The 25,478-nt window shown below is 35.7% G+C and overlaps 2 protein-coding genes across 2 annotated transcripts; both read right to left on the minus strand.

The window, feature by feature from the left end:
• Positions 1–32: 32 nt before the first annotated feature.
• Positions 33–17,750, minus strand: LOC110371070 (abhydrolase domain-containing protein 2). The gene is made up of 7 exons (XM_021327156.3): positions 17,423–17,750; positions 14,161–14,333; positions 9,803–9,970; positions 6,686–6,869; positions 5,616–5,810; positions 4,448–4,602; positions 33–3,380 (listed from the first exon to the last, which is right to left on the minus strand). The coding sequence occupies exons 1-7, from the start codon at positions 17,575–17,577 to the stop codon at positions 3,106–3,108; spliced, it is 1,305 nt and encodes a 434-aa protein (XP_021182831.1). The 5' UTR covers positions 17,578–17,750; the 3' UTR covers positions 33–3,105.
• Positions 17,751–18,513: 763 nt separating this feature from the next.
• Asx (Additional sex combs) lies at positions 18,514–24,801 on the minus strand. The gene is made up of 7 exons (XM_021327130.3): positions 22,501–24,801; positions 22,291–22,359; positions 22,080–22,153; positions 21,568–21,995; positions 21,183–21,408; positions 20,816–20,926; positions 18,514–20,697 (listed from the first exon to the last, which is right to left on the minus strand). The coding sequence occupies exons 1-7, from the start codon at positions 24,506–24,508 to the stop codon at positions 20,551–20,553; spliced, it is 3,063 nt and encodes a 1,020-aa protein (XP_021182805.3). The 5' UTR covers positions 24,509–24,801; the 3' UTR covers positions 18,514–20,550.
• Positions 24,802–25,478: the final 677 nt, after the last annotated feature.

Consider the following 25,478-nt stretch of genomic DNA (forward strand, 5'->3'; position numbering starts at 1 on the left):
CAATATGAATGGGATAAAACAAAAAAGCTGTGTATTATTCATTAACGTTTATTACATGTACATAAATAAAACATAGAGCTTTTAGGCAATTCATACATACATCGAAAAGTCGTATTGGGTACATAATTATTTTAATTTAAAATTAATTATTATGTACTGTCAGAGGCATAAAATTACAATATTTTATTGGTTACATTGTTGTGAACCTATTTTTTAAACCTTTGTACTGTTAAATCTCGATATATTAATTGGTAGCTAAATTGACAACAATCATCTAAGTAGCGATTTTTTATTATTTTGAATCTATCACATTGAAAGCTATAAGTACGCCTATAATTTTATATCTGCAATAGGTATATTGATTGTAAAATTGATTTGTGCAAACACATTTTGTGGTAATTCAAATGACAAATGACCTTTAATTGATATAGTATGAAGGAAACGAATGATTTCGAATTCAAGACCAATTTCCATTGAAGTGCAGCGAAAATGATTTCTTATAAAAATATAGACTTTTCGCAAGTATTATTATACTCATTCTTATCACGTTCGATTCTCTACTTGACGAATAGAGACATGATTATCCTACTAGATAATTTCATGCTACCATCTTTCATTCTAATTGAACACACATTAACACATTTAGAATAACCAATGGAATTACTTGGAAGTGTTAATTCTAAGGTTTATAAATGCTCACTATAATCACTTGATGCACCAGTTGTGATACAAAATGCATCAGTTACACATCCTAAGATTTGTATGGAAACTTCGAAGTTTATAGGCATAACATTGAAAGCCGAATAAATTGCTAGTAGGCATGAGAAAAGTCTAAATACTAACGACAAAGCCCTGCTATTTTTTAGCACCATTTATAGCAATTCACTCCATAATTACGAAACCTCTAGCAGGATTATCTCAAGCAACAATGTTGGTGATTGACAGATCAATTTAATTCAAGTATTTAACTCACAAATATCAGTGAGATAATATTTCAGGTGGGAATAATTAATAATATTCCTACCGAAAACACGATTAACGACTTTACTTGAATGAATTTACGAATCCAATTTCATAACGTACAGTTCACGTCAAATAACTTTGCATCTCTCAATTTGGCTACTAGAGAGCATGACAAAGTTACTTGACATTACCTGGTCGTCAGTATAAAGTGAATTTATATAAGTAAGTAGTGAAAATAGCTATTATTAAAAGTTACTACGCCGTAACGATAGGTTTTGGAGGCCGCTAGTATCGCTATACTAATATTTTGTATCGTCTGCTCAAGCACCCATATCTCGATTTCTACAAAGAGACAAAAGCTTTGCATCAGTATAAGCGGACGCTGAAAGCCCCATTTTTTTCCAAAATACCTCATTTACGCGGTCAAAAAGAGTAATTAAATACTATATTCATAAAGAGTAACATACACATCGATTTACCTTGCAGTCATCAGAATAAACATCAATGTTGTACGCAGCATACTTGCGCAAACGCAATCATCCAAATGGACGTAAGTATCATAAAAGACTATAATCGTCATATTTAGCAACACTGCGTTTAAACGATCTTCTGTCTAAACACGTCATACTTATAGAAATGGGTTTCTAATTTATTACACATACATATAAAATACTTTCCCATCCCCTTTGTCAGAATTCGACTATGTCTATCTTCCCCACGAACTTATGAACATTAGTTTGGACGGAAGTTAGTTTAGCCCCGAACAAAGCTCACAAATCATCGCTTAGCGAACAATTCCATATTGCTAAAGTTTTCCTAGGAACAGTACAAACTTCATTATAACGCATTAGTTTAAAAACCCATTTCCAGAACACATGCAAACAATTGAACATTTAAATTATCGATTCTCATATGAGGTGTCAATACAAATTAAATTAAACTACTCTATTGCAAATACATTTCCAAATCAAAAGGGTACCTAAATTGACAGTACACAGCATAATGTATAATTTTCTCTGAATTCCAACTACTACATAGGAACATTACGGGAATTCAATACAGAGGAATGCGATGTATATTAATACTTTATTTAATCTAGCAGTACCAACCTGGCATTCAATATTGTTCATTGTGCAAATATTATGTTTGTACTATTTATATATTACATATGAACAAAAATGTTAAACAAACAATTATTATGAAATAATTATTATTCGATAAATATTTAAAATCCATGTACTCGTAAGTTTGTAAAGTCACTAATGATTCTCACTTGTATCAAACAACAATGTTACATATTAATACATAACTTACTCATCAGGGACTAGAACCCATAGCCGTGACACAGAAATAGCTGATACCCGGCTGATATACTTTCCACACAAGTGCACATCAATTAAAATGCAACAGTAAATACATAAACAATTGGCTATAATATATCACAACTTCAAAAAACAACTAAGGCCCGTGTCTTCAGTGTGCATTCGAATAAAATTTGTGCAATAAGGCGTGGCTTTACAAACAGTAAATATGGAAAGCAGTTTTATAAATGCAAACATGTTTTGTGCTAGTCACAACAGTCCGCATTTCAAAGCGAATATTGATATTTATATAGCTTGTAAAATCGTTGATATAAAATTTGATGCTTCGGAAAACACCTCGACTACAATATATACTATTTACGCCACGCCAGATCACATCTTATAGTCACAACATAAAACAATAAACATTAACTCACATACAATTTGACATAGAGCCTGGGGAACACTAATCAACGAGTTCACAATAAATATTTATAAAAAGCTATGTGCTGTTTATAATAAATTCCCTATTAGGTCCTGCCTAATATCTTACTTAAGGCATAACGGGAACTAACACGTTCCCATACTAGGCTTTGGTAAATACGGGTTAGCCTTCTATAATAATCAATATAGCAACTATTTATTAGGACGTATAAAAACGTGGCGGAGAATCGTTACCTCCAAAATATGTACTTATAACTCAATTTAAGTACTTTATAAAAAATGTACTGCCGATGAAATGGACTGCAGTAATTTTATATTAGTTTTTTTTCTTCTAATAAATATTAGACACATAAGTATACCAAAGTGCTCTACGAGCCACGAGTTAAAGAACTAATGTCTAGTATGCTGCTTGGGCTGTTTTCTCTAAAGGGTCGCGGTATACGATGGTAGCCGATTTGATGAGATCAGGTTCGTCGTCCGAGGGTACGCATTCGGCGGAGACGGCGACATCTTTGTGTGAGCATTTGTTGTGCGCCATGAGCAGTCCGCCGGCCAGCCCCACCAGCGCGCGGTCCAGCCAGTTCACCGGGTTAGCGTACACCAGACCTCCTTCGTAGAAACCCAAGTGGCCGCCGTGAGCGAGTTCTAGATACATCGCCTTATCGTGCGAGCCTGTAACGATAAATTAATCTTTAAAAAAAGAAAACAAACAGCAAAAATTAAATATGACGCTAAAATGGAAGTAGATAACCTTAGTCTGATTCAAACTTTTTTTCAAGTTGCCGTTATCAGCTTCGCGGTCACGCCGCAAGATCATGCTCAAAGTGTTAGTAACAAAAGCACTTTAGTGAAATATTTTCTACATGAATTACATTTAGAAAGACATATGATTAACTAAAAAAAAGACGCTGAGTTTGAACTCCCTACTCATACTACAAGGCTATTTGTAGAAAGGTAACCTAGAATCTAGAATCAAAGTGGGTTCAACAATCAAACTGTCGCGAACCGACTTAGTAACACTTATAAATAGAAAGAAATCAAGCTATTTCCAAATGTTGAGTAGAAATCGCATCAAATGACGAGAAGAGAAAAATAAAGATTTTCTAAACCATTTCTGAAATCATTAACCTTGGCAATCCGAATTTAGTAACATAAGACATGTATAAATTTAAAGATTTAAAATCCAGTTCTGCAGGTTTCATTCACAGCAGTACAATGATAATGACCTCAATTCTGTTGCGCAATGGAGTTAATCAATAATAAAGACTTTCGTTTAACTTTAATACAGAAAAAAGCCCACGCATCACGCACTAATGACTCCCAGACTCACCCTTGTCGTCTAGGTACATAATAAAGTAATATTAACTTCAGTCTTTATAAGACCCGTCATAAGTTTCACGTAGGCGACGCCTTAATTAATAATGTTAATGAATTACTAAAACGCCCGCAGTGCCGTACACTACCAAATATTGCCACGGCGTTTATATATTAATCACAAAAAATATGCTAATTGCAGGTTTACGCAGTCTTTTGACTTTTAAAAATAAGTCAGAAAGAAACCTAACGCCAACCTGGTTTGACCTTTAAAACCTGTATTAAGTTTAAAATTAGACTGCAGTCTTCATGGAAAAAGAATGAGTTAAATACCTAGAAAAAAATACTATTGGTGATCATGAAGTGTTATCGACTTAAGTCCATTTTTTAAAGTTCTGCAAAAGATCTAGGATCTAGGTACTTACTGACAAATTCCCTGACGATGGGCAAAAGAGGTTCGGGAACAATGGGGTCGTCGCGTGCGTTGATGAAAATCATCGGGGTTTTTATATTCTTGAGGTAGAATGCTGACGAACTCCACTTGTAAAGATCTGCCACTGATTCAAAGCCATACATTCTCCTGTAAATACATACAAAAAAAATGTCGTCAAACCTTTGTAGTATTTGCTGATCCTTCTAAAAAGAACTTTATTTCCTCTCAGTATTTTTTCCCGCCCACAATAAACTGTCAAATAGCAATTACTTAAGATTGCGCTAGAAGCATTAAGTACCGAAGATAAATTGTCCGACTATGCTAATATCCGAAATGACCCGCGTGTCGGGTCATACATAAAAGTCCGTTGACACGCCTTAAAATTGTAAACTCCAGCAAATATCGAGGATGGCGTGATCGGTCAGAGATCACGAGTGCGATAATGTAGCGTACGAGCTCAACAGTTAACTAGTTACCCCAATTTTATGTTACCATCGGTTTTGCAAACCTAGGAGGTGGCCAGTCTAAAATTGCGCCGAATATGAGTATTAATAAATTGTTGTGGCAGTATTAATTGGACGATCAAACAAAAAAATATTTAAGTAGAATCTCATTATTCACAGGAAACTGCGTAACTAATTCTTGCTCAATATGTGTTAATTGCATAAAATACCGGCATTATGACACCAGAAAGATCTATCAAATCTAAAAGATCTATCTTCAAATTATGCACCGTAATGTGGGGCGGATTTACTTTCGCTGTAAAAATGCATTATTCTTGAGAGTGCGCAAAACATTTTAATTATTTTATACCTATATTTGTAATTCCTTTTGCTATAAGTTGCATATTTTATCGGCATTGTTCGAAGGCGTTTTATTATGAGAAACCCATTTCCATTAATTAAACCTGCTTATACACAAATCTTCTCTATTCTCTGTGCAGTAGGTACATTTAGTACATAACTCTGTTGGACCTGCGGTCGTATCGAATTACCTTCCCGTGTAAGTAGGAATCTACCTCATCTACCTGTTGTTACACAAACACGCGTGCAACATAAATTTGTATGTAGTAAATACAGTTGCCCAGTCCTTTACCATCATACATAACCGCAATATGTTTAAGAAATGCAATTTAAAGTTCCCTCTAAAAGGGCCCTTACCTGGAATAAGCCTCATCAAGATCCGGCAACGTTCCGGCCGACACAATCATCTTCTCATCCAAATTGTATCTGTTCTTCATTTCTGGGCTGAGCAGCATCCTCTTGTGTCTGGTGATGATGTTGCGGTAGTTGTCTGTCATTATGTACAGGTAGAACCGGCGGAAATTCTGCCATTGCAGGAGGTACACCATTGTGCTAAAAATTAGAGATAAGACTTATTATTACAAGAAAGGTAAGTTATCGTTTTCTCAGTACTACATGGTTGTATCGAGGAAAAATGGCACATAATTCTGGAACTATCAGACCTATTGATTGTAATACAAAGATAGGGCATACAAGAGACACTTCAATCATCTGAATTGGAACACCGGGCGACAACCCGGATCAAGGCCTGGTTAAGGCCGCTGTGATTGTAGCGAGGGGTCAGACGGATGTGTGCAAAATAAATAGTCATATCATTTTGAAGTAGATAACTAAGCAGTAAAAAGTATGCCGGCAAACTGCTGATCTGAATCAAGACAAGCTCACGATTCAGGTTAACATAATAAACCTTATTTTTCAGAGAACAAATAAAATGATTCTGCGGATATGATGTAGGAAATAAATTAATCTATTGTTGAGAGTATATGTAGGTAAATGCAGGTTTTATGAGTAATTTCGCAACCAGCGATAGAAAATTTCCATGAAGGTTACTGTTGCAATAGCGAGCCTACCTAATATGAATTGATGTAAATGCTGTTTGTATATTTTAGATAGCATTTTGCAATATCTCTAGTATATTAAAACCCATAATTTGAAATATTTATGAGCATATTCCATATTCGATTAAAATCTATAGCTAGCTTGTTTATAAAAATATGCTCTTAACGCATATAGCACATGCTATTTGCAAAAATGTATCATTAATCGCTAACGATCAATTTATATCCACGTACAGTTTTCCTCAAGAGTTAATTGATGTGCGTTTATAGGAGATACAATGTAGCTGACAATGACGATAACCTCGACCCCTCGGACAAATTGCTTTGAAAAAAATCATCATTAAACAATTGTGACTTTAATTTACTTACTCTATAGCATTGTATCCCTGGCATATTGAAATCCCGCCAATTATATTGGTAGGCCTCTTTCTATCCTCTCCCAGGTACTTAGAGATAAGGTTGCCGCCAAGACTAAATCCGACTAGAATTAGTTTCGTGTTGGGGTACCGCTCCAAAAGGTTCTCCACCATGTAGTTGTAGTCATCGGTGTGGCCTGTGAACAAAACATTTTTTACCATGTATACTTTATTGGAGAACGACATGCTTCGGGGGTGTAACCTTATCAATATTTGACTGCTTCGTTGTGCTAGTTTTTAATAATTGCATTTGTAGTTATTAGGGTTAATGAACACGATATTGTTTTTAATATCAATTAATTTAAATACGCTTTGTCATTAATTTTAATGATACGCTGAGAGGTATAAATATCATAATGTGACATGCCCACTCGTACTCCCAATCTGAAGTAAGTAGTTACTCAATGTTATCAAAGGTAGATATAGACTTATGTTTAAAAGTTGTTTTGCAAACCAATTAGTTGGATCCATACGAAACTTCTTAGAAGCAAATATGTACGTACATGTTGGTCAAATATAATCGGACAGAGTGCCTAGTATGATTTCCTTTAGTTTATAATACAACTGCCTACCACTAATATCTATAAAATTCATAATAACCCATTTCGCGATAAAACTAATTCAATTTCTATCACATTCATCGTATTGTGGCACTTATTTCAAATGCACTTGAACGTTTGAAGGCCAGCGCCGATATGGTCAATCGTTTTGTTCCTTCTAAGGCAGATAAGTATAATTTTAATGGAACCGTAGTATAAGATAGATTCTACGTGATGATATATACTTGTTATAGGATTATCCAAATCCTAATTTTAATATTTAAAGTGTAAGTATATTAAATGCGTTTGGTAATTCGGAACAGAAAATATTATTTGATAGAGGTGTAGAAAAAAAAAACTTGTTCGTTATGCAAGTCTCAATTATAGACTTTTCTACAGCTGTATTTCCATTCCTAATCCACAAACGAGTTTGCTCATTACCATATTATGTGGAAAGATAAGCAGAGCTACGTCACCATAAGTATTTGAGTGAAAATACCATCGCGCGGTGAAATTGTAATTATAATTTTAATAAACATGAACTGAAAATTTTATCGCTTATTATTCGTAACAACTGTATTTTAATACATACTTAAATTGATACGCAGTATGAAATTATTTTCTTTCAAGTACATAACTTCACCTTGAAATAATTTATTATTTATTGAAGCAATTCAATAATTGCCGCCTTGCTATACTTCTCACGGTTTTAACTGCGAAAACTGTGGGAAAATGCAAGTGTTTCAAATTGCCTACAATGTAAAGGCAGAGTCACACTGGTGGCCAGGTATAGTATGACGAAGCTAAGGTACAATGATTTACACCAACGATAATGTAGGGGAAACCAACGATTTTCTTTTGCCGCTAATGCCTTTTTCCGCACACATAACACGGAAAAAGGCACCGGTCTCATTTGCGGGAAAGTCTCGGACGTAGGATTGCCTTCCGTTAAACTGTACTTACTTAAAGTTATATCTATTACTACATGTTACGTAAATGAATAATAACAGGGTGGTTTTACAAGTTGACTTTGATAACTACCAATAAAGTGTTCTAGATTGATTTGACATTTGAATGATTGAGCCATTTTATAGATATTTCTGAGAATGGTTTCTGAACAATGAATAATAAACAAATGTCAAATTGATTCCCCTCATCAAAGCAACTCTATTGTGAACATTTCACAAGTAATCAAAAATTCATATTTTTATAATATAAAGCCTCTTTTTTAAAAAAGCATAGAGCAAAGTAATTCTAGATGGTCTGCGTCAACGACCCCGATGTGAAAGTCGTTACAGTCCGTACCTAAGTAGATGTGGAATACAGATAACGTACAGCCATAGTCCTATGTAAATGGCGTCTATTCATTATGTTAGTTAATTAATGTATAAATCGGAGTGTCATACTTTGCTACTTCTAAGGGAGCTGTCGACACCTGTTACCTAAAACTTGACCGGCCCAACTTATTGATTTTTTGTCACCGTCCATTACATTTAATTTCAAATGCATATATTCAATAACATGTAACCTGCAGAAATCTTTTCTATTTCTAGTCTTTCATAATTCCGAACTCTGTTAATTAATTACCTATTAGGTATATGAATTCGAATAATCTTAAGATTATATTATTTTAAGTTCTACTCCCGTGGACTACTCGTATAAATTATAACAAAGCTTTGTTTGGAATTAGTAAACAAATAAAGAAAATGCGTGAAAAAGTAAAAAGGAATGCAATTGTATAACAGCATGCAATCCACACAAATACCTAAGTACCTAAACATACTAAATACATTAAATACTTGGTTATTGTAGAATCAATCAAGTGCTTTCTTATCTATTACTTGTGCCAAATGTAACATACGCAATAATACGATTTACCGCAACAATGGAAGACTCACAATATTTCTTGGTACTGTAGATATGAACACGTGTAAGTACAATATAATGAAGATGATTAGATATATAAAGAGCTCTTTACAAAGTACCTACGTTAAGTAATTAACAAAGTATTTAGAACGGTTCCCCTCAAGCATATCCATGCGTTTGCGCATCGACGTCAACGCACCGTGGCGCAAGGAAGGGGTCATATTTGTAATTTACTTCGTCATTATCTAATTACCTATGCTATTTTTTTCTATAACATTGACAAATCAGCCTCAATAACATAGAAAGTATTGCATTCATTAGATCGCATTTGAAACAAAGGCGATTATATTAATTCCGTTGCAGTGTTATGTTACTTCGGAAACCAATCGGTGGTTTGTATAACCGCATTACGTACATATACAACGCAGATTTTACGAAGTTTCCGAGGGGAGAAAAAGCGAGGAATATAATTTGCTTTCAATGTTTATATAGAACTCGGACCACTCTCGGTCACTTGTTCACAGGCCAGTGCCTATTTCATTGCCATATCCTAGGTGCTAGTTAGATCTACTCACTACTAACACCCTTCACTTTAATAAAATCGCCTTGTATTATAGGCAAATTTGATATTCTGGCGAAGAGTGATTATATTACAAATTCCTTACCGTAGGAAAAGATCCGATTGCCAGTCACTGGGACGCTGTTGAGTGCTCCGATGTGGTTGAGCACAGCGCACCTGTAGCCGTGACATTGAGAGTAGTGCACGTAGGTTCGAATGTACACACTCTCTGAGGTGTTGCCGATGCCGGGACAGATCGCCACCGTCACGTCATCTGGGAAACAAAATTGAGATGAAGCAAATTCCAGCCTTGAAATGGTACTTTAACTAACATATAGACGTTGAATAGGGAAATTATGGAGCACATGAACAGGCATTACATCTGGTCAGTGCAAAGCTAGATTTCCAGATTTCTGATCTATAATAAGTGATGATGATAAAGCTGGATACAGAACGAGGTCAACATTATCCGCCTTCGTTTAGATGTTTACATGTAAATAATGTTGTATGTAAAGTAATAAATAAATGTTTTACAAACGAACTTTAAATGTAGGTATATAAAGTTCATTAATATTCTTTCTGAATCACTTCCTCACTGAGTCAATTAAATTCAAAGCTGTGTCAAGGTTAACCGGCATTCGGTGCTACCGATTTACAAATACGTTATTGTCAGCATCTCGAAGAATGTAAGCTAAGTAATTTTTTCCATAAATGACAATTAGACAAAAACCAATTCAAAGTAGACAAGTAGTTTCTATCAAAAGAATATCAGAATCTGTAGATACTTATTGGAATGTACGGATAAAGACATGATACTTTTGACCTTTATAGCACGGTTAAATGTGCAGAATTGATTTCGATTAAATTTGAAACTGCTTAAAATGTGAAAAGATACAAGGAAAAGCATGAAAGTAATTCTATATCCAAATACTATCTGCAAATAACCAGAGATTCCTAAACATTATATGCTCAAGGGTACATAAGCTGACGTATAGTGAAGGGGCAGACTGGAAGCGACGTATTACAAACAATAAATGGCTGGATGTGCGAAACTAATGAATGGCTAGGGCCACCAGCTCCCCGCTATGCTGACCATAAATACAGTTTTCCGCCACTTGAATCTTATCATCCACTCTATGACGTTCAACTGATTCACAAGCTATGTCTACATAGAAACAGCATCGTTTACCTATAATGTTATTGTTTGCGAAAGCTTGTCAATTGACGTACCGTTTTATCTTTTGTATTTTATGATATGACGATGACTAATTAAATGAATTTATGACATTGAAGATAGGTTTGTATTACGTGCAATGAGATTCATATAATTTATGAAGATCAAAGTTTGTTTAATAGTAGCAAAAGCGTGTTTGATGTATCCCTGAAGCAAGGCAAGGCAAGCTTTAAAATCTGGAAAAAGGATGAAGAATCTCACCGTGACATCAGCTAATGATGTTATTGTCATCGAACGAACTTACACAAAATATAGGAAAGAAGTTGGGTAGGATACAAGAGACTAATACAAGATACGAGAGTCTACCAGAACATGAGAGAGTTATTAACTTCTGGGCTTTACCAGTACTGTACAGTAACTTATGGTTAGTATACCTAATGGTAACTGAACTCTTGGTAATATTTGACGTCATTGCAAATCATTGTAGTCAAGCGCATATTTTCCTTGCGTGCCGAGAAAATTATTTTCAAGTGGTGTTGTAAAAGAATGGCTTACCCATAATCTGTTTTCTATGCCTACATAAACTAGCCATTCCTTTATTTCATCATCAGCCTATCGCAGTCCACTGCTGGACATAGGCCTCTCCAAGTGCACGCCACTGAGATCGATTTTCGGCTACTCGCATCCAGCTCCTGCCAGCCGTCTTGCGCAAGTCATCACTCCACCGTGCCTGAGGACGTCCTACACTACGTTTGCCGAGGCGCGGTCTCCACTCTAGAACTCGTTTACCCCAACGGTTATCGGTTCTTCGGCTAATATGGCCAGCCCACTGCCACTTCAGCTTGCTGATTCGGTGGGCTATGTCGATGACCTTGGTTCTCTGACGGATTACCTCATTTCTGATGCGATCCCTCAGAGAAATGCCAAGCATAGCCCTTTCCATAGCCCGCTGAGCGACTTTAAACTTGTGGACCAGCCGTACCGTCAGTGTCCACGTTTCGGCTCCGTAAGTCATGACAGGTAGGACGCACTGATTGAAGACTTTCGTCTTTAGGCACTGTGGGATCGACGATGTTAGGACTCGACGTAGCTTCCCAAATGCAGCCCAACCCAACTGAATTCTCCTATTCACCTCGTCCTCAAAGTTGTTTCTACCAAACTGCAATGTTGCCCGAGGTATACATATTTCCGAACAACTTCGAGAACGGCGCCGTGTATCGCAATCGGTTCCGGTAGAACATGTTCATTGAACATGACCTTGGTTTTGTCCAAGTTCATCCGTAGGCCGATGCGTAGAGAAGATTCAGCCAGGTCGTTCAGCATTTGTTGTAGGTCCTGCAGCGTTTCTGCCATGATGACGATATCGTCAGCAAATCGCAAGTGAGAGATGTGTCCGCCATTGATGTTGATGCCACGTCCTTTCCAGTTCAGCGTCTTGAACATATCCTCCATTGCATTAGTGAACAGTTTCGGGGAAATAACATCCCCTTGTCTCACTCCTCGATGCAACGGTATGGGCCTTGTTTGCTGATTTTGTACTTGGACGGACATTGTAGCGGCTTCGTAGAGACATCTCATCACTTGGATGTATCGCCAATCTACTTGACAACGCTGCAGGGACTCCAGAACAGACCAGATTTCAACCGAGTCAAAGGCCTTCTCATAGTCCACAAATGCTAGACACAGGGGCTGATTATACTCTTCGGTCTTCTGTATAATCTGCCGCACTGTGTGGATGTGGTCTATGGTGCCGTATCCGCTCCGAAACCCAGCCTGCTCCGGTGGTTGGAATTCGTCGAGTCTTCGCGCAAGTCGGTTCGTGATCACTCTTGAGAACAGCTTATATACGTGGCTTAGGAGGGAAATGGGTCGATAGTTCTTCAGCTGGGTTTTGTCTCCCTTTTTGGGGAACAGGACGACAAGACTCCTACTCCACGCCTCTGGAGTTCTCCCTTCAAAAAGGACGGCATTAAAAAGCTTCTGGAGCTCCCCCAGTACGGGCTTTCCTCCTGCTTTTAATAGCTCTGTTGTAATGCCATCCTCGCCAGGGGCTTTTCCATTTTTGAGCTGTCTCAGAGCGATCTCGATTTCGCCACTGCTGACTTCTGGCAGGTCTTCGGTGAAATGGCGCGTTAATGTGGCTCTAGAATCCTCATTTCCGGGATCAGGTCGAGATGCATGCGATGCGTATAACCGGCCATAGAAATCTTCCACTTCCGAAAGGACTGCCGGCACCGAAGAAACGACTTCTCCACTTGTTGTGGTCAGCTTCGTCAAGTGGCTTCTTCCAATTCCTTTATTTACCCGAGGTAGAATTTGACCGTATCTAACATCTGGTGTGTTGATTTTATCGTTTAGAATAATCTAGATGATTTTGTCTGACATGTTGAACTACTTTTACTCCTGACTCACTAAAACACTTATTAGTATCATGATAAGATGCTGATAGTGGTAATCCTAGACATTGGAAAATTATGTTAAGTTTTATTACAGCTATTTGTTTGCCGGCATGACACATAGTTATCCAATTATAACTATGTTTATTCCATAGCATTGCTAGTATGAATGTCCAGATAGAGAAACTGTGAATTGTCATGTTAATGTGGATAAAATTTGATTTCATGCTCAATGTTCAAGTATTAATGCTATCATTTTTGAATATTTGCGAGTAATAAAGTATCCCCGCGCTATTTTGATACGAACTACCTATATCCTATTTATTATCTCATGGGGCTGAACCGATATGAACACGCCACTGATATTTATAATGACGTATATTACAGCATAATGTGTTATCACAATGATGATGCAATATCATTTCACGAAGCTTACGAAGGAGTTTAGTTAGACCAAACAGGTTTTACTGCTGTACCGGTCTTGGGAACAATACCTTCGTGTTGCAACTGATGGACCAATGGAGTGGAAAAGCCAGTCGCAAGCTATTCGTAATCATGACCTTGCTATGCATCGATGTAGGTTGACTCTAGCATTATTGTATGCATTTTTGTGACGTTGCTATCGGTATACACCAGATCAAATAGCTATTTATATATTGCCGTCAGTACCTAACAAAAGTGATGCCACTTCCACGTTTAAATGAATCAGTTATCTACTCCGGTTGCCAATTTGATAGGAATCCAACCAACATTTATTGATTTCTCGGAATTTCATGGCAGGAAATAAAACAATCAAATCAAATGAAATTCATAGATTCAGCTAGCTTGGAATGAGATATTTAACTACAAATAACTTCTATTTGTGCGATGAAACGTCGCCTAATAAAAAATTACCTTCATGTTCATTCCCAACGGGTTCATAGAGGTCGTAGGTGAGGGTCGACTTATCGGGCAGCACCAGCGACACTCGGCCGCCTATAGGCCAGGGGCAACGGACTCGCCCGATTAGACTATGCAGAATAGTCTGGACATGCCCGCTGAAGCCCCACAGTCGAGTCGGTACGTATCTGCAACGAAAACGCTGGGTTAGCAACCTGTTGAACTTCTAAATGTCATATTTATACGACGCTTTGCTTACATTATCAAAACATACACGTAAAGCAATTCGTTGGAGTTACTAGTTAAGTACTGTCGTTAAATATGATTTCTCTATTTATACATTGCTTCTCTTTATTAATTCATAAGGATATGATAGCGTTCCCTTGTACTGAATGGCAATTAGACAAGCCCCTGCTCGTCTACCTATACCACAGATTTTAATTATCATGTCATAATAAAACCCCAATTCTGCGAGACGAATCTATTGTAATTAGTACTGACATCATACCCTAGTCAAAGTTGGCGTGACACGATCTTAGATATGCTAATATTTTTATTGTTTCACGGAGTGTTATGCGGTGTGGTTTCGTCGTAATTTACATGTGTACCTATGACTCGTTCGTCCCTACCTAGGTTTAGTCGATAAGCTAGCTAGTCTGGCGTGAATCATTCTTCAGCATGGACGCCAAAGCATGGGAATTGTATGGCACTAGCGGCACCATATGCTCGGTGAACAATAATCAATACGACATGCACTTCATTATTTCACTCCATAACAACTTCGTATGGAACATCTGTCTGTTTGCTTGTATAAAAACTATCCAGGCTTCATCTCTCCTTATGGTATAATACAATACCAGACAAAATAACAAAAAAAGTGTTAGTAACTATCTTTGATCTCCAAATTAAATGATATCACTCATAACTGTAGTGATTCATATACAGCATAGACTAATGCTATTTTTATTATCAGTAAGATCAGTATCTAAATCTTGTAATACAAACTCAGGTGTGCATTTTCATGGTCAAAGTAATGAAAAGTATAAGTATTCTGCAATGTGGACTGGAGACAGCTGAATGTTTCTAGCAAATAATTAAAAAAGTAATAATGGCTTCATTCAATATCTGAGTTTAAATAGCGTGTCCATCAATGATGTCATTCATTTGAAGGCCAGTTTTGTTTAGATTATCTAATTTATGACTTGCTATACTTATTACTTATAGAATGGAAATGTTTTAAGTAGAATTGGACCTTCCAGAACATTCTAAAAGTACAATATGATCCGAAAGTGCAATAAGGATAACCAACCAAAACAATCCAGTTGCCTACATAATATGACCAATATAAAAGATAAACTTGATAACAAAATTAATTTAATTAAAAACCGTTCAGTGAAAATATTTGCATTTAATTAATTTGCAAGTAATGAGCTTGCTACACTTTACCTATTGTTTAAGTTTACTAATTAGACAGGGTATGCATATGGATCAATAATTGACCAAAACAATGCTTACAATACTGATGAAGCAATGATTTCAAGGTGAACGAGTAATGAATGAGTCAAGATTGTTTAAAATTTAAATACCCATTGACATCAGGGTTAATTTGTTATTAGATCATTTTAACTAAACCCATTTATTTACATAAGTAATAATATTTTAGATGTTTGGAATCTCTATCATGACGTAAGCCTGACAGAATCTCCAGGTTTTTTTTTTGTCTGATGATGTAGGGATGACAAATAGTGGCCATAAAATATAATAGGTGCTTAAAGATGTGTATAGCTCTTGTTCTCTCTCTCAACTAAGTACCTACTTATACATGTTATTGTTGATTGATTCTTCAATATTACAATACCCAGTAGTCTCAATTGATATAAATTGCTTCTATTGTCTAGTGCTAGAAACTTGTAATACCTAAAGCACCAGCAATTTAGTTCAAAACAAAATGTTTCTTTATTTAATACTAGCCGGTGTCTTACTGTTTCACTTCGTGCCATGGAAACTACTAGCCATACCTGGATAAAATATAGCATATATTGCTCATGAACAGTGTAGCTATAAATAGTAAAAAACAATCAAACTGGTTCAGTATTTTCAGAGACAAACAAACAAAAATATGTTTCCTCTTTTATATTATATTGTGAGACTGTTGTTATTTTTCTTTTATATGCAATTGAAGCGGCCCATTAATACGAATGCTCTAATATACTTAACCTTGATAAAAACTGAACAAATCTATGAAAATAAACAGACACCTGTAAACAGTGGTCTCATGAATATTGTATCCACTCTATTTACTAAAGTTAATGAACTGTTGTTAGAAATTTATAACATGTTTGTAAACATAGAATTACATTAGTGAACCATATATTTACTTAATGTACCTACATAGAGTATAATGTGGATGCCCGGGTAACTGTTTTAAGGAGGTCAGATTGGCATTTGTTCCTTGTAAAAATACTGGTACTCAGCTGCATCCGGTTAGTTAGACTGTAAGCCAACCCTTACATATTTCGGAAAAGGCTAGGCAGATGATGATGATATTTATTTAATTTACAATTGGTAAAGAGTGGGAGAGTGGGGACCCTAATTACTGCCCATATAAGATTTTAGTAGATAATCCTGACATCATGTCTATTATGGTTGGAATGAGAGACAAGTTATGCAGTCATAAATGACTCACCAATACAAAAAAGTTTTTAGTCTAACTTGACGGACATGCTTTAAATCTATGGATGTTTCTAGAACAATTAAAACACTTTGTCTATTCTTAAAAATCCTATAGAATATCAGTAATAAAGCAGGCATGTTGACTTTGCATTTATTAAGAATCCTGTCATAATAATAGAAGCAGTTTGTTTCAATACATTATTATGAAATGAAATAATACCAAAATTGCTGCTTGTAGTTTCACATAGTAGTAATTTTTTCATTCTTCTTAGTAAATGTATAACAATATCAAAGTAGAGATATACTACATAACGCAGTAGGTATTCGGCTTCAAACAGTTATCGAGCGCAACAAAATTAACTGAGAGCAATAAAATGGATAAACCATATCAATGTTTTGGATAATGATAATTAGTACTAATTCCAAATAAAACCAAAATCTACCGAATAACAACGATATTCAAGATAAAAGTTCCGTGACACAAAATTTACGACCTGAGAGGCAAATGACATCATCAAATATACCTCAGGCATGCGTGGATACGGGAATGTAAATAAACGGATCTATAAATGAAAACAAATACAAATGAAGCAACAATACTTACGGTTCATTTAGAAACGGTGATATAAATAATATGTTCTCAATAAAATTTCTATCCCTCCCAAAGATCACAGGTTTTTGAGGCTGACTGTTAACGTTCAATATTCTGAAAAGTACACACAATATGACCGCAATAACTGCTAGCAGAACTGTCGACATTTTGCTAAAGTTTTTGTCAGTTTCAGATCGTAGCGTACAAGTTTAGAAAGGGAATTTTACATAATAACGACAAAACCGTATTCCCCGATATGCGAGGAAATAACAAACATCCACCCTCCGCACAACACAACACACTAAAATATCGACATCAATCAAATCAACAACCGCTCACGAGATGTTCTAGAATCTCAACTTGAAAACCATAACCATTGGTCTAAATTTTTACTATTATTTTATGATTGGCTAGTAGGAGGCTCTGTCAGTGTTTCATTGGAGTGTAAATGTGTAAAAATGACAGAAGTAACACTCTCCAACCAATCATTTACTCCCCTTCTATTGAATGAACTAGAGCTGAGGAGCTAAGATAAACCATAGACAATAAAAATAAAAATTTTTAAAAAAATAAAACATTTATGGCTCGATTTTTCGACGCAGTTCTTTATCGACGTCTTTCATCCTACAATATTTTAGACGTAGATTGTAGTAGAATAGGATAGATACCCCATGTCTAGGATTTACTTACTCATATTTACACCAATATTATAAAGAGGAAAGTTTTGATTGTTTATTTGTTCCTGAACTCCGAAACTTCTTGACCGATTTGAAACATTCTCTCACTGTTGGAAATGTATTATTATTCCCGGTGAACATAGGCTATATTTTTTTCGGGGCCCGGTACCCGAGTAGTTCCCATGGAACGAGGGTGAAACCGCGGGAAACGGCTAGTTTATCATTTTATATATTACATCCATAAGCGATTTTTTTCGGTATTTACTCAAACACGGGATTCATTCAAACGGATAACAACCCCATCTAAAATCTATTGTTTTTCTTACACCTACACCATCAACTACCAAATTCCGTTTTACCGTGCCATCTTAGAAAACGAACTTTGGCATTTGTAACTCAAGAAGGATGTATAAATAAACCAACCAATGTTAGAAGAACATAATTTTATTAGAGAAAAAATGTTCATGAGCATAAAATAACTAATTACCAATAAATAACAATAATCCGACAATTTCGCGAAAAAAATCAAACTCGCGAGCATAAAAATAAAGAAAACAAAGAGCCGTCCATAAAAAGTCGTTGGTAGTTTCTAAACATATGCAATCATACCAATTTAACTTTTCATTATTATTCGAAATGTTATTCAAACGCTGTTAAATTATTGCGTACCGAGATTATGAAATTCTTAAACTAAGTACACTATAAGGAATTACAATTCTTTCATACATATCTAAAGTCCCAATAGTGTTCTTCTAAAACTTCCATGAAACGTCCTCAAAGTCTAGACTGTATCTAGCTTTTGTGACATGTATACATAGATATTTTTTTAACACTTATTGATAATATGATATAAGCTAAAATATACAGATATACATTTGTGATTCAAACATAGTGAGCAACACTTGTATTATTAATTATCTATTATAATATCTATGAATATTTAATTGTAACTTATAGCATCTGTAAGTCGTCATGTAAGGCATTGCTATGTGAATAAACTAGGCATTGCTGGAGCAGCGTCGTCAACTATCTAAATATAAATCAGTTATTTGTTGATAATCAGTTATTTTGGTTATAATAAAACCATATTATCATAACCATTGTACACTACGCCCAATACGCAATATAAGGTCCATAGTTATATCATTACTGGGACAGTAAAACAGAGATCAGAAGGAGATTATATGGACAAATTAGATTTTGTTTAGATACATATTACAAGGAAGTCTTAAATTAGCAAAAAGCTATTTCTCAATTTGTAAAAGATTCTTATAAAAATATTATAGACAACTATAAATATATTGCATAACTTAGTGTCATATTAGTGTACACGCCATAATGAAAAACTTAAATATAACAAGTAATGTTCTATAAATACCTACGATAAGAGTCCATCCGATGTTCAACCCACCAGCCTTCACGTATCAATAAATATCTGTACATACACTTAATTATAAATGTTATAAATAGATGGGATATCAGATGGTGCACAAGTACTTTAATTACTATTCCAATACTAAGCCGTTAACTGACAAACTACGTACAAAAGAAAGTCACGAAATGGTAAAGTAACACTAAAATTAATATAACAGTATCATAAAATTAAATTGTGATGATATCCTAATACTAAAGTATAATGGCAAAATGAAATCCTTAGCTCAGCGACTTATTCTCTTGTGTACTCTTAACAACAACTATATTATTTGTATCAAATAAATGTCAACAAATGCTACCAAGTTATCTGCTATATTTCGATAAGCTTATTAATTCGTAAAATCTAAATCATAAATAAAATACGAGTTACAGAATGTTGAATAAAAATATTGTGCCGTGTACAAGTTATAATTGGAATCCTTAAAATATGAATTATGTATTATATTCAACGTACAATCTATAAATATATCTGTTGTCTGAAGAACAACCAACATTTTAACAAGAAACTAACATGAATCGGTACTTTTCATTATACGTCGAATAAAACGACTTACTGCTTCCTAGCAGGTACTTGATAATTCTAATATTAAACTGTTTACAATGTTTATAAGTTGAAAAATAGCAAGGTATAAAATCGGTATTCTGATTAACTCAAGTTCAGCGACAACGAATAATTAGGTAAATCGTTAGCGCAACTTCTATCCAACTTAAAGCTTTACAGAATATGTATAAGCAACTCTTGTTAGTTTGTGAAGTACAAAATAGTGTTAATATTCGTACAAAGGATACAAACTAATATTATTGTTATCGATACATACATACATTCAAACAGATAGCACCACCATTCCTAACAACCATTTCCTTTTCACACACCTCCTTCGCGGATACTCAAGATACTCAAGTTCGATCTATTAGCTACGCTGAACTTAAGGTAGAGTACGATTAGGGCTGTAGCTAAATTCGATCTATATAAAAGTTCCTTGTAAAGTGACGTTAGCAAGATGGCAGCGGCCGCGCGACGAGGCGGGGTCAGCGTATGAGGCAGGTGAGGCACAGCTCGGCCGAGCCGATGCAGTCGTCGTGGCAGAAGGCGCCGCACTTCTTGCACAGGATCATGGCGCGCAGGTTGCACACACACGCGTCGTCCGCGCCCACGCTGCGGCACCGCGCCACTGCCTGGAATATAGTACATTCCCATTAAAACACCAATTCGTCACTACAAAATAATTTGTTTCTGAATTTCGATATTTGACTCACTACGCTAATACACAATGATGTGGTCCACAGTACTCACCACATTTGTATTCTGGTTTGCAGGGGGAGCACTAGACGCCCGCGGTGCTACGTTAGGAGTCCTTTGTACTAGGATATACTGGCCGACGTTATTAGAGCGATTCTCATTCATCTGGAAAGTGGTTACCATAACATTATTAAATGTATGTATCTGAAATCTGAACATACATGACATTCGTTTTATATTATCGCCAAAATGATTAAATAATTGGTTTCCGTACATGTGTATGTACTTATATGTATACATTATCTGCCTAGCCTTTTATCAACTATGTTGGGGTCTGCTTCCAGTCTAATCATCTGAATTAATGATTATATAAGTATACTTTAATACTTGCAAGTTTTTTGAAGACAACACTAATACATACTTCATTATGTGGCATCACAGAGACAGGTAGCTGCCTAACAAGCACGGGCGGCGGTGGGGGCGGAGGCCTAACGGACCGCGCGGGCCGCGTCAGGAGCGCCGGCGGCGGCCGCAGCTGTCCTCGCAACGCGTCACGATTCGGACTGTTCTGGATCGCCGCTTGACAGATCTGATAGCTGCGCTCTAGGTTCACCGTACCAGGGGGCACTTTGTTTGAACTTCGACTTCTGGAAAATAGAACAAAATATTCAATAAAATATGTGAAATTACAATTATATCATAGAATCTCACTATCCATGTAGAATCATTTCTTTAAAGTCTATGTATGCAGAATGCATCCTATAAGTAAAACATTTTGAATGAACCAATGTGAATGAAACACATACCTATTAGACTCTTTCCCTAATTTAGACTTTTTTCCCCGAGCCCACATTCCTTGTGTAATGGTAGTCGAATTTACAGGTGGGTTTGTAACAGCAGTACTTGATATTAAGCTAGATGCTGCGTCTAATTCTTGTTTCACAGATGAGTCCTTTATTGACTGACAGCTCTCTGAAGAGTTTGAAGATTCCATATTATAATTTGCGTCCCTGTCTTCTTTGTACATACAATTTTCATCATTCATATTTATATCTTCCATGCTTGTTTTCGAGTCTTCACTGACATATTTAGCACTCTCTGTGTTTAAGTTTGAAAATGGGTGTAAAGTCATAACATTTTCACTGTTTGCCCAGTCACTATCATTCTTCCATGAAACTGCTGATGCTTTTGGTTTGGCTGCATCTTTCATATTGTCATCAGGGTATGAAACAATCTGGAATTTAGTGCAAGAGAGTTGTTAAAATAATCAAAACAACATATATCTTGATGTCTGATGAAAAATTGTATGAGAACTTACAGATGTATTAGTGACTTCCATCATAGGTATTGATGAATTTTGTGTTAAAGGCATTGTAACAACAGCAGTAACATCTGAAAGAGTTTATTTCTTATTTAAATAAAAATCGTTTGACAGATTGACAAAGCTGGATTAGATAAGCATTGTCAAAATTTTATGAAAAGTATTTTATAACTACCCACATTTGTTATGTGTTTGTAAGCATACTCACTTGTTTCACTCATGTATGATGATAACTCCATCAAGTTAGGGTGTGATGAATATTTCACATCTTCACTTTCTGTGGAAGTAGGTAGAAACAAAAGTTTATAGAATATACATGCAAGAAATAAAATTTTATAGATATTTCAGATTCACAAAAGAATGAAGTGGTTCTCTGTGGAGTTAACTAGCTAAATGTTATGGATAAAAAAATACTTACGTGATGTAAGTATTGAGAGGCTTGTCTCTAATATAAAAGATTCAGCATCTTTAAAATGTTCATCATAATAGTTTTGTGCCATGTTTTGTGGTATGCTTTCTTTTTCACATTTTTCCGGGCTGTGCATAGCATCATCAGTTTTTATGTGGGACTGTTCAGCAGGCTGTAGTATTTGACATTCCACCTCCTGGCTGTAGCTCTGACATGGTTCTGGTTCCACAACAGTATCTTTATGCTGCGGTGATTCTAAATCAGTTTCACACTTAACACGTTCCTGGTAAGGCTCTGATACATATTCTTCTTGAGTGTCACATGGTGTTAAATCCTGAACAATTCCTTTATCAGTTTCAACATTCTCTTCCACTTCTGTCAAATGGTTCTCATAAGAAAGAGCCTCAGTAGGACCAGTAGACTCACTTAAAGGCATGTTATTTACATTCATATCTATTTTCAAACTGGACACTGAAGATTCACTTCTTGCATCATATTCATATCCTGATGCAGTGGCTTTACTGTCTTCACTGTTTGTGTCACCATGCTCTTGTCCCGAATATAGAAGTTCATGATTAGGGCACACCTGCTCATTAGCATAGTTTGCATCAATATCTGAATAATTATTTGCAGTATCTGCATTGTGTACGATATAATTTGTGTCATGCATATCATAATCCTCTTCAAATTTTATTCTTTTTGCCATAGTATATTCTACATTTTCATTACTTGACCTCTTGGAGGCATCATGTACATTGCTATCAGAATCTGTTGCTTTATCCTCTTCACAATCCTTAGAATTCTCCTCTATAGTGACTACGCTGATGTCAAGCTCTTGCTTCACTTCATTCCGGTCTGGATCCCCATCTGGCAGTAGTAGTGGGTCAACAGGTGTTGTGGATAATGAATCATCCATCCTCTGTGTTGAAGATGAATCAGAGAAACTAAAGTCTACTGGAAATTCCTCATAGTTGGGATGACTGTGACTTTTTGTATGTTTGAGTGGCAATAAGTCTGGCACTGGAGCGGACTGCTTACTACAAACTGTGACAGGTTCCTCCAGCACTTCATCAGCTCTGGCTGAAGACCTCGTCACTGCACCCACTGAGCGCATTCTTTTACTATTACTAGAAGATTTACTTTTTTTAATTTTTGGAACAGTGCTACTGCTTGTTATTGAAGCTGTTGGTCTTAATTTAATAGTAGTTTTAAGAGAAGGTCGATCTGAATTTAAACTGATAGAAGATTTCTCTCTTCTTGACTTCTCTCCCCAGATAGGTTCAAAATGTTTTAATTTCCATGGATCTATCTTGCTTTTTTCTTTTTCCGCTTCAGTCTTCATTCTTTGTTGATTTTCTGGAGTAAGTTCTCCACCAGAGAGACTGTCTTGCCATTGTAAACAAGCTCGAGCAAAAAATTCATTATTCAGACTAGAAGAATTTAAGCGACCTGAAGGACTTAACCTATCCACACTAGGTAGTAGCTGCCCAAGCTTATATTGATATAGTGGTGGAAGTAGAGAAAATGTATGTTTGTTTAGTAATGCTCTAATGTTTGTATTTACTAATATTGAATCAGGCGTCTCTAAGTCAATGCAACCTTCTCGTGTCTGTTGTAATTGTGCTGCGGTTGATAACTTTTTACCACTGCGCTTCCTTGGTTTCATGCAAAACCCTGGTATGCTGGCTAATACTTCTCGCATGGTAGATGGTCTATTAGTATTGGAATTCGTTTCTGAATAGGATGTAGCTGCAGTCCATTCTCTATTTTCAGGAGGTGGTGGTGGTGGTAAAGGTTTCACTATTATCCTAGGGAGGGGTCGTGAATGATTAGAATTCTTCTTTCTTCTTTTTGACTGTTTTCTTGATGAGTGCTTACTTGACTTCTCACCATCTTCGGGAATGCGTATGATCGAGTACTGGTCATTTTTACATGGCGTGTATTTACTATCAGTTGAGTTATCAGAATATTCCATATCGTTGTCTATTTTGTCCGCAGGTGATACGTCTAGTTCCATTGTTATGTTATGGCGTGTGTAAATATCAAATAATGAAATGAATATGATGAACTGTTGCCGATAGCAATCACTATTTCAACCCATCGTGAGTTACTTCACGATTCAAAAATACCTTTAATAAAATATTAACAATACAAAAAAAATATCATCACTTATTTGAAAGTGCAATGTTCAATTTCATGACAATATTCATACAATACAACTCTTTTTTTCCTCAAGAATAGTTGGCTGAGGAGCAAAACGCAAAATGTCACAACAACGCAGAAAATGGATTCCGTCACAGATAAGTAAAGAACTATGGAAATTATCATTTTGTCTTAAAAGTTGTTGCAGTTGCTAAAATACCAACAATAATTATTTATTGTATTTCTTAGCCGATGTTTTATGTAAATTTCATAACGATTATCTTAAAGTGATAAAATATTTTATGGTTAATTTATTTATATTGCCCTAAAGGTGGTGATACATTGATGGTGATACTTCCCGACTTCATCGAATGTTAACGTTTTCACAATTTTCAATATCCTTATCATATTCCTGTTCCTGGTAAAAGTAAAACTGATTTGGATCCAAAACAGATTTAGGGTTTACAGGCTGTTTACAGCTCAGCTATGCAATTGTGTATCTCAAAATTTGCATTTTATACTTGAATGTTTAAAGTTAACTTAATGTTAAAGTTGAGATGGGTTCACCATAGCGTTCTTCCCATGGGAAATGGATGGACAGTTCCTTAATGATTGATTTGATTAATGATTACACTAGAAAGTTAATTATGGAGTAAGAGTATGTACAATGGGGCAGGAGGATATTTGGAAGTACTTAAAAAGAAGAAATAAGTGTGGAGAATTTGTTATTAGTGCTCCTAGGATCACTTGTTTTTATTACTTAATATTTTTTTTTGTTTTAGATAGGTAGATACCTAGATGCACGTATTAAATAAAAATGTTAAAGTTAAAATCAAGTTTAAAAA

This window comes from Helicoverpa armigera, chromosome 6 (assembly GCF_030705265.1).
Source record: "Helicoverpa armigera isolate CAAS_96S chromosome 6, ASM3070526v1, whole genome shotgun sequence".
Lineage (NCBI taxonomy): Eukaryota > Metazoa > Arthropoda > Insecta > Lepidoptera > Noctuidae > Helicoverpa > Helicoverpa armigera.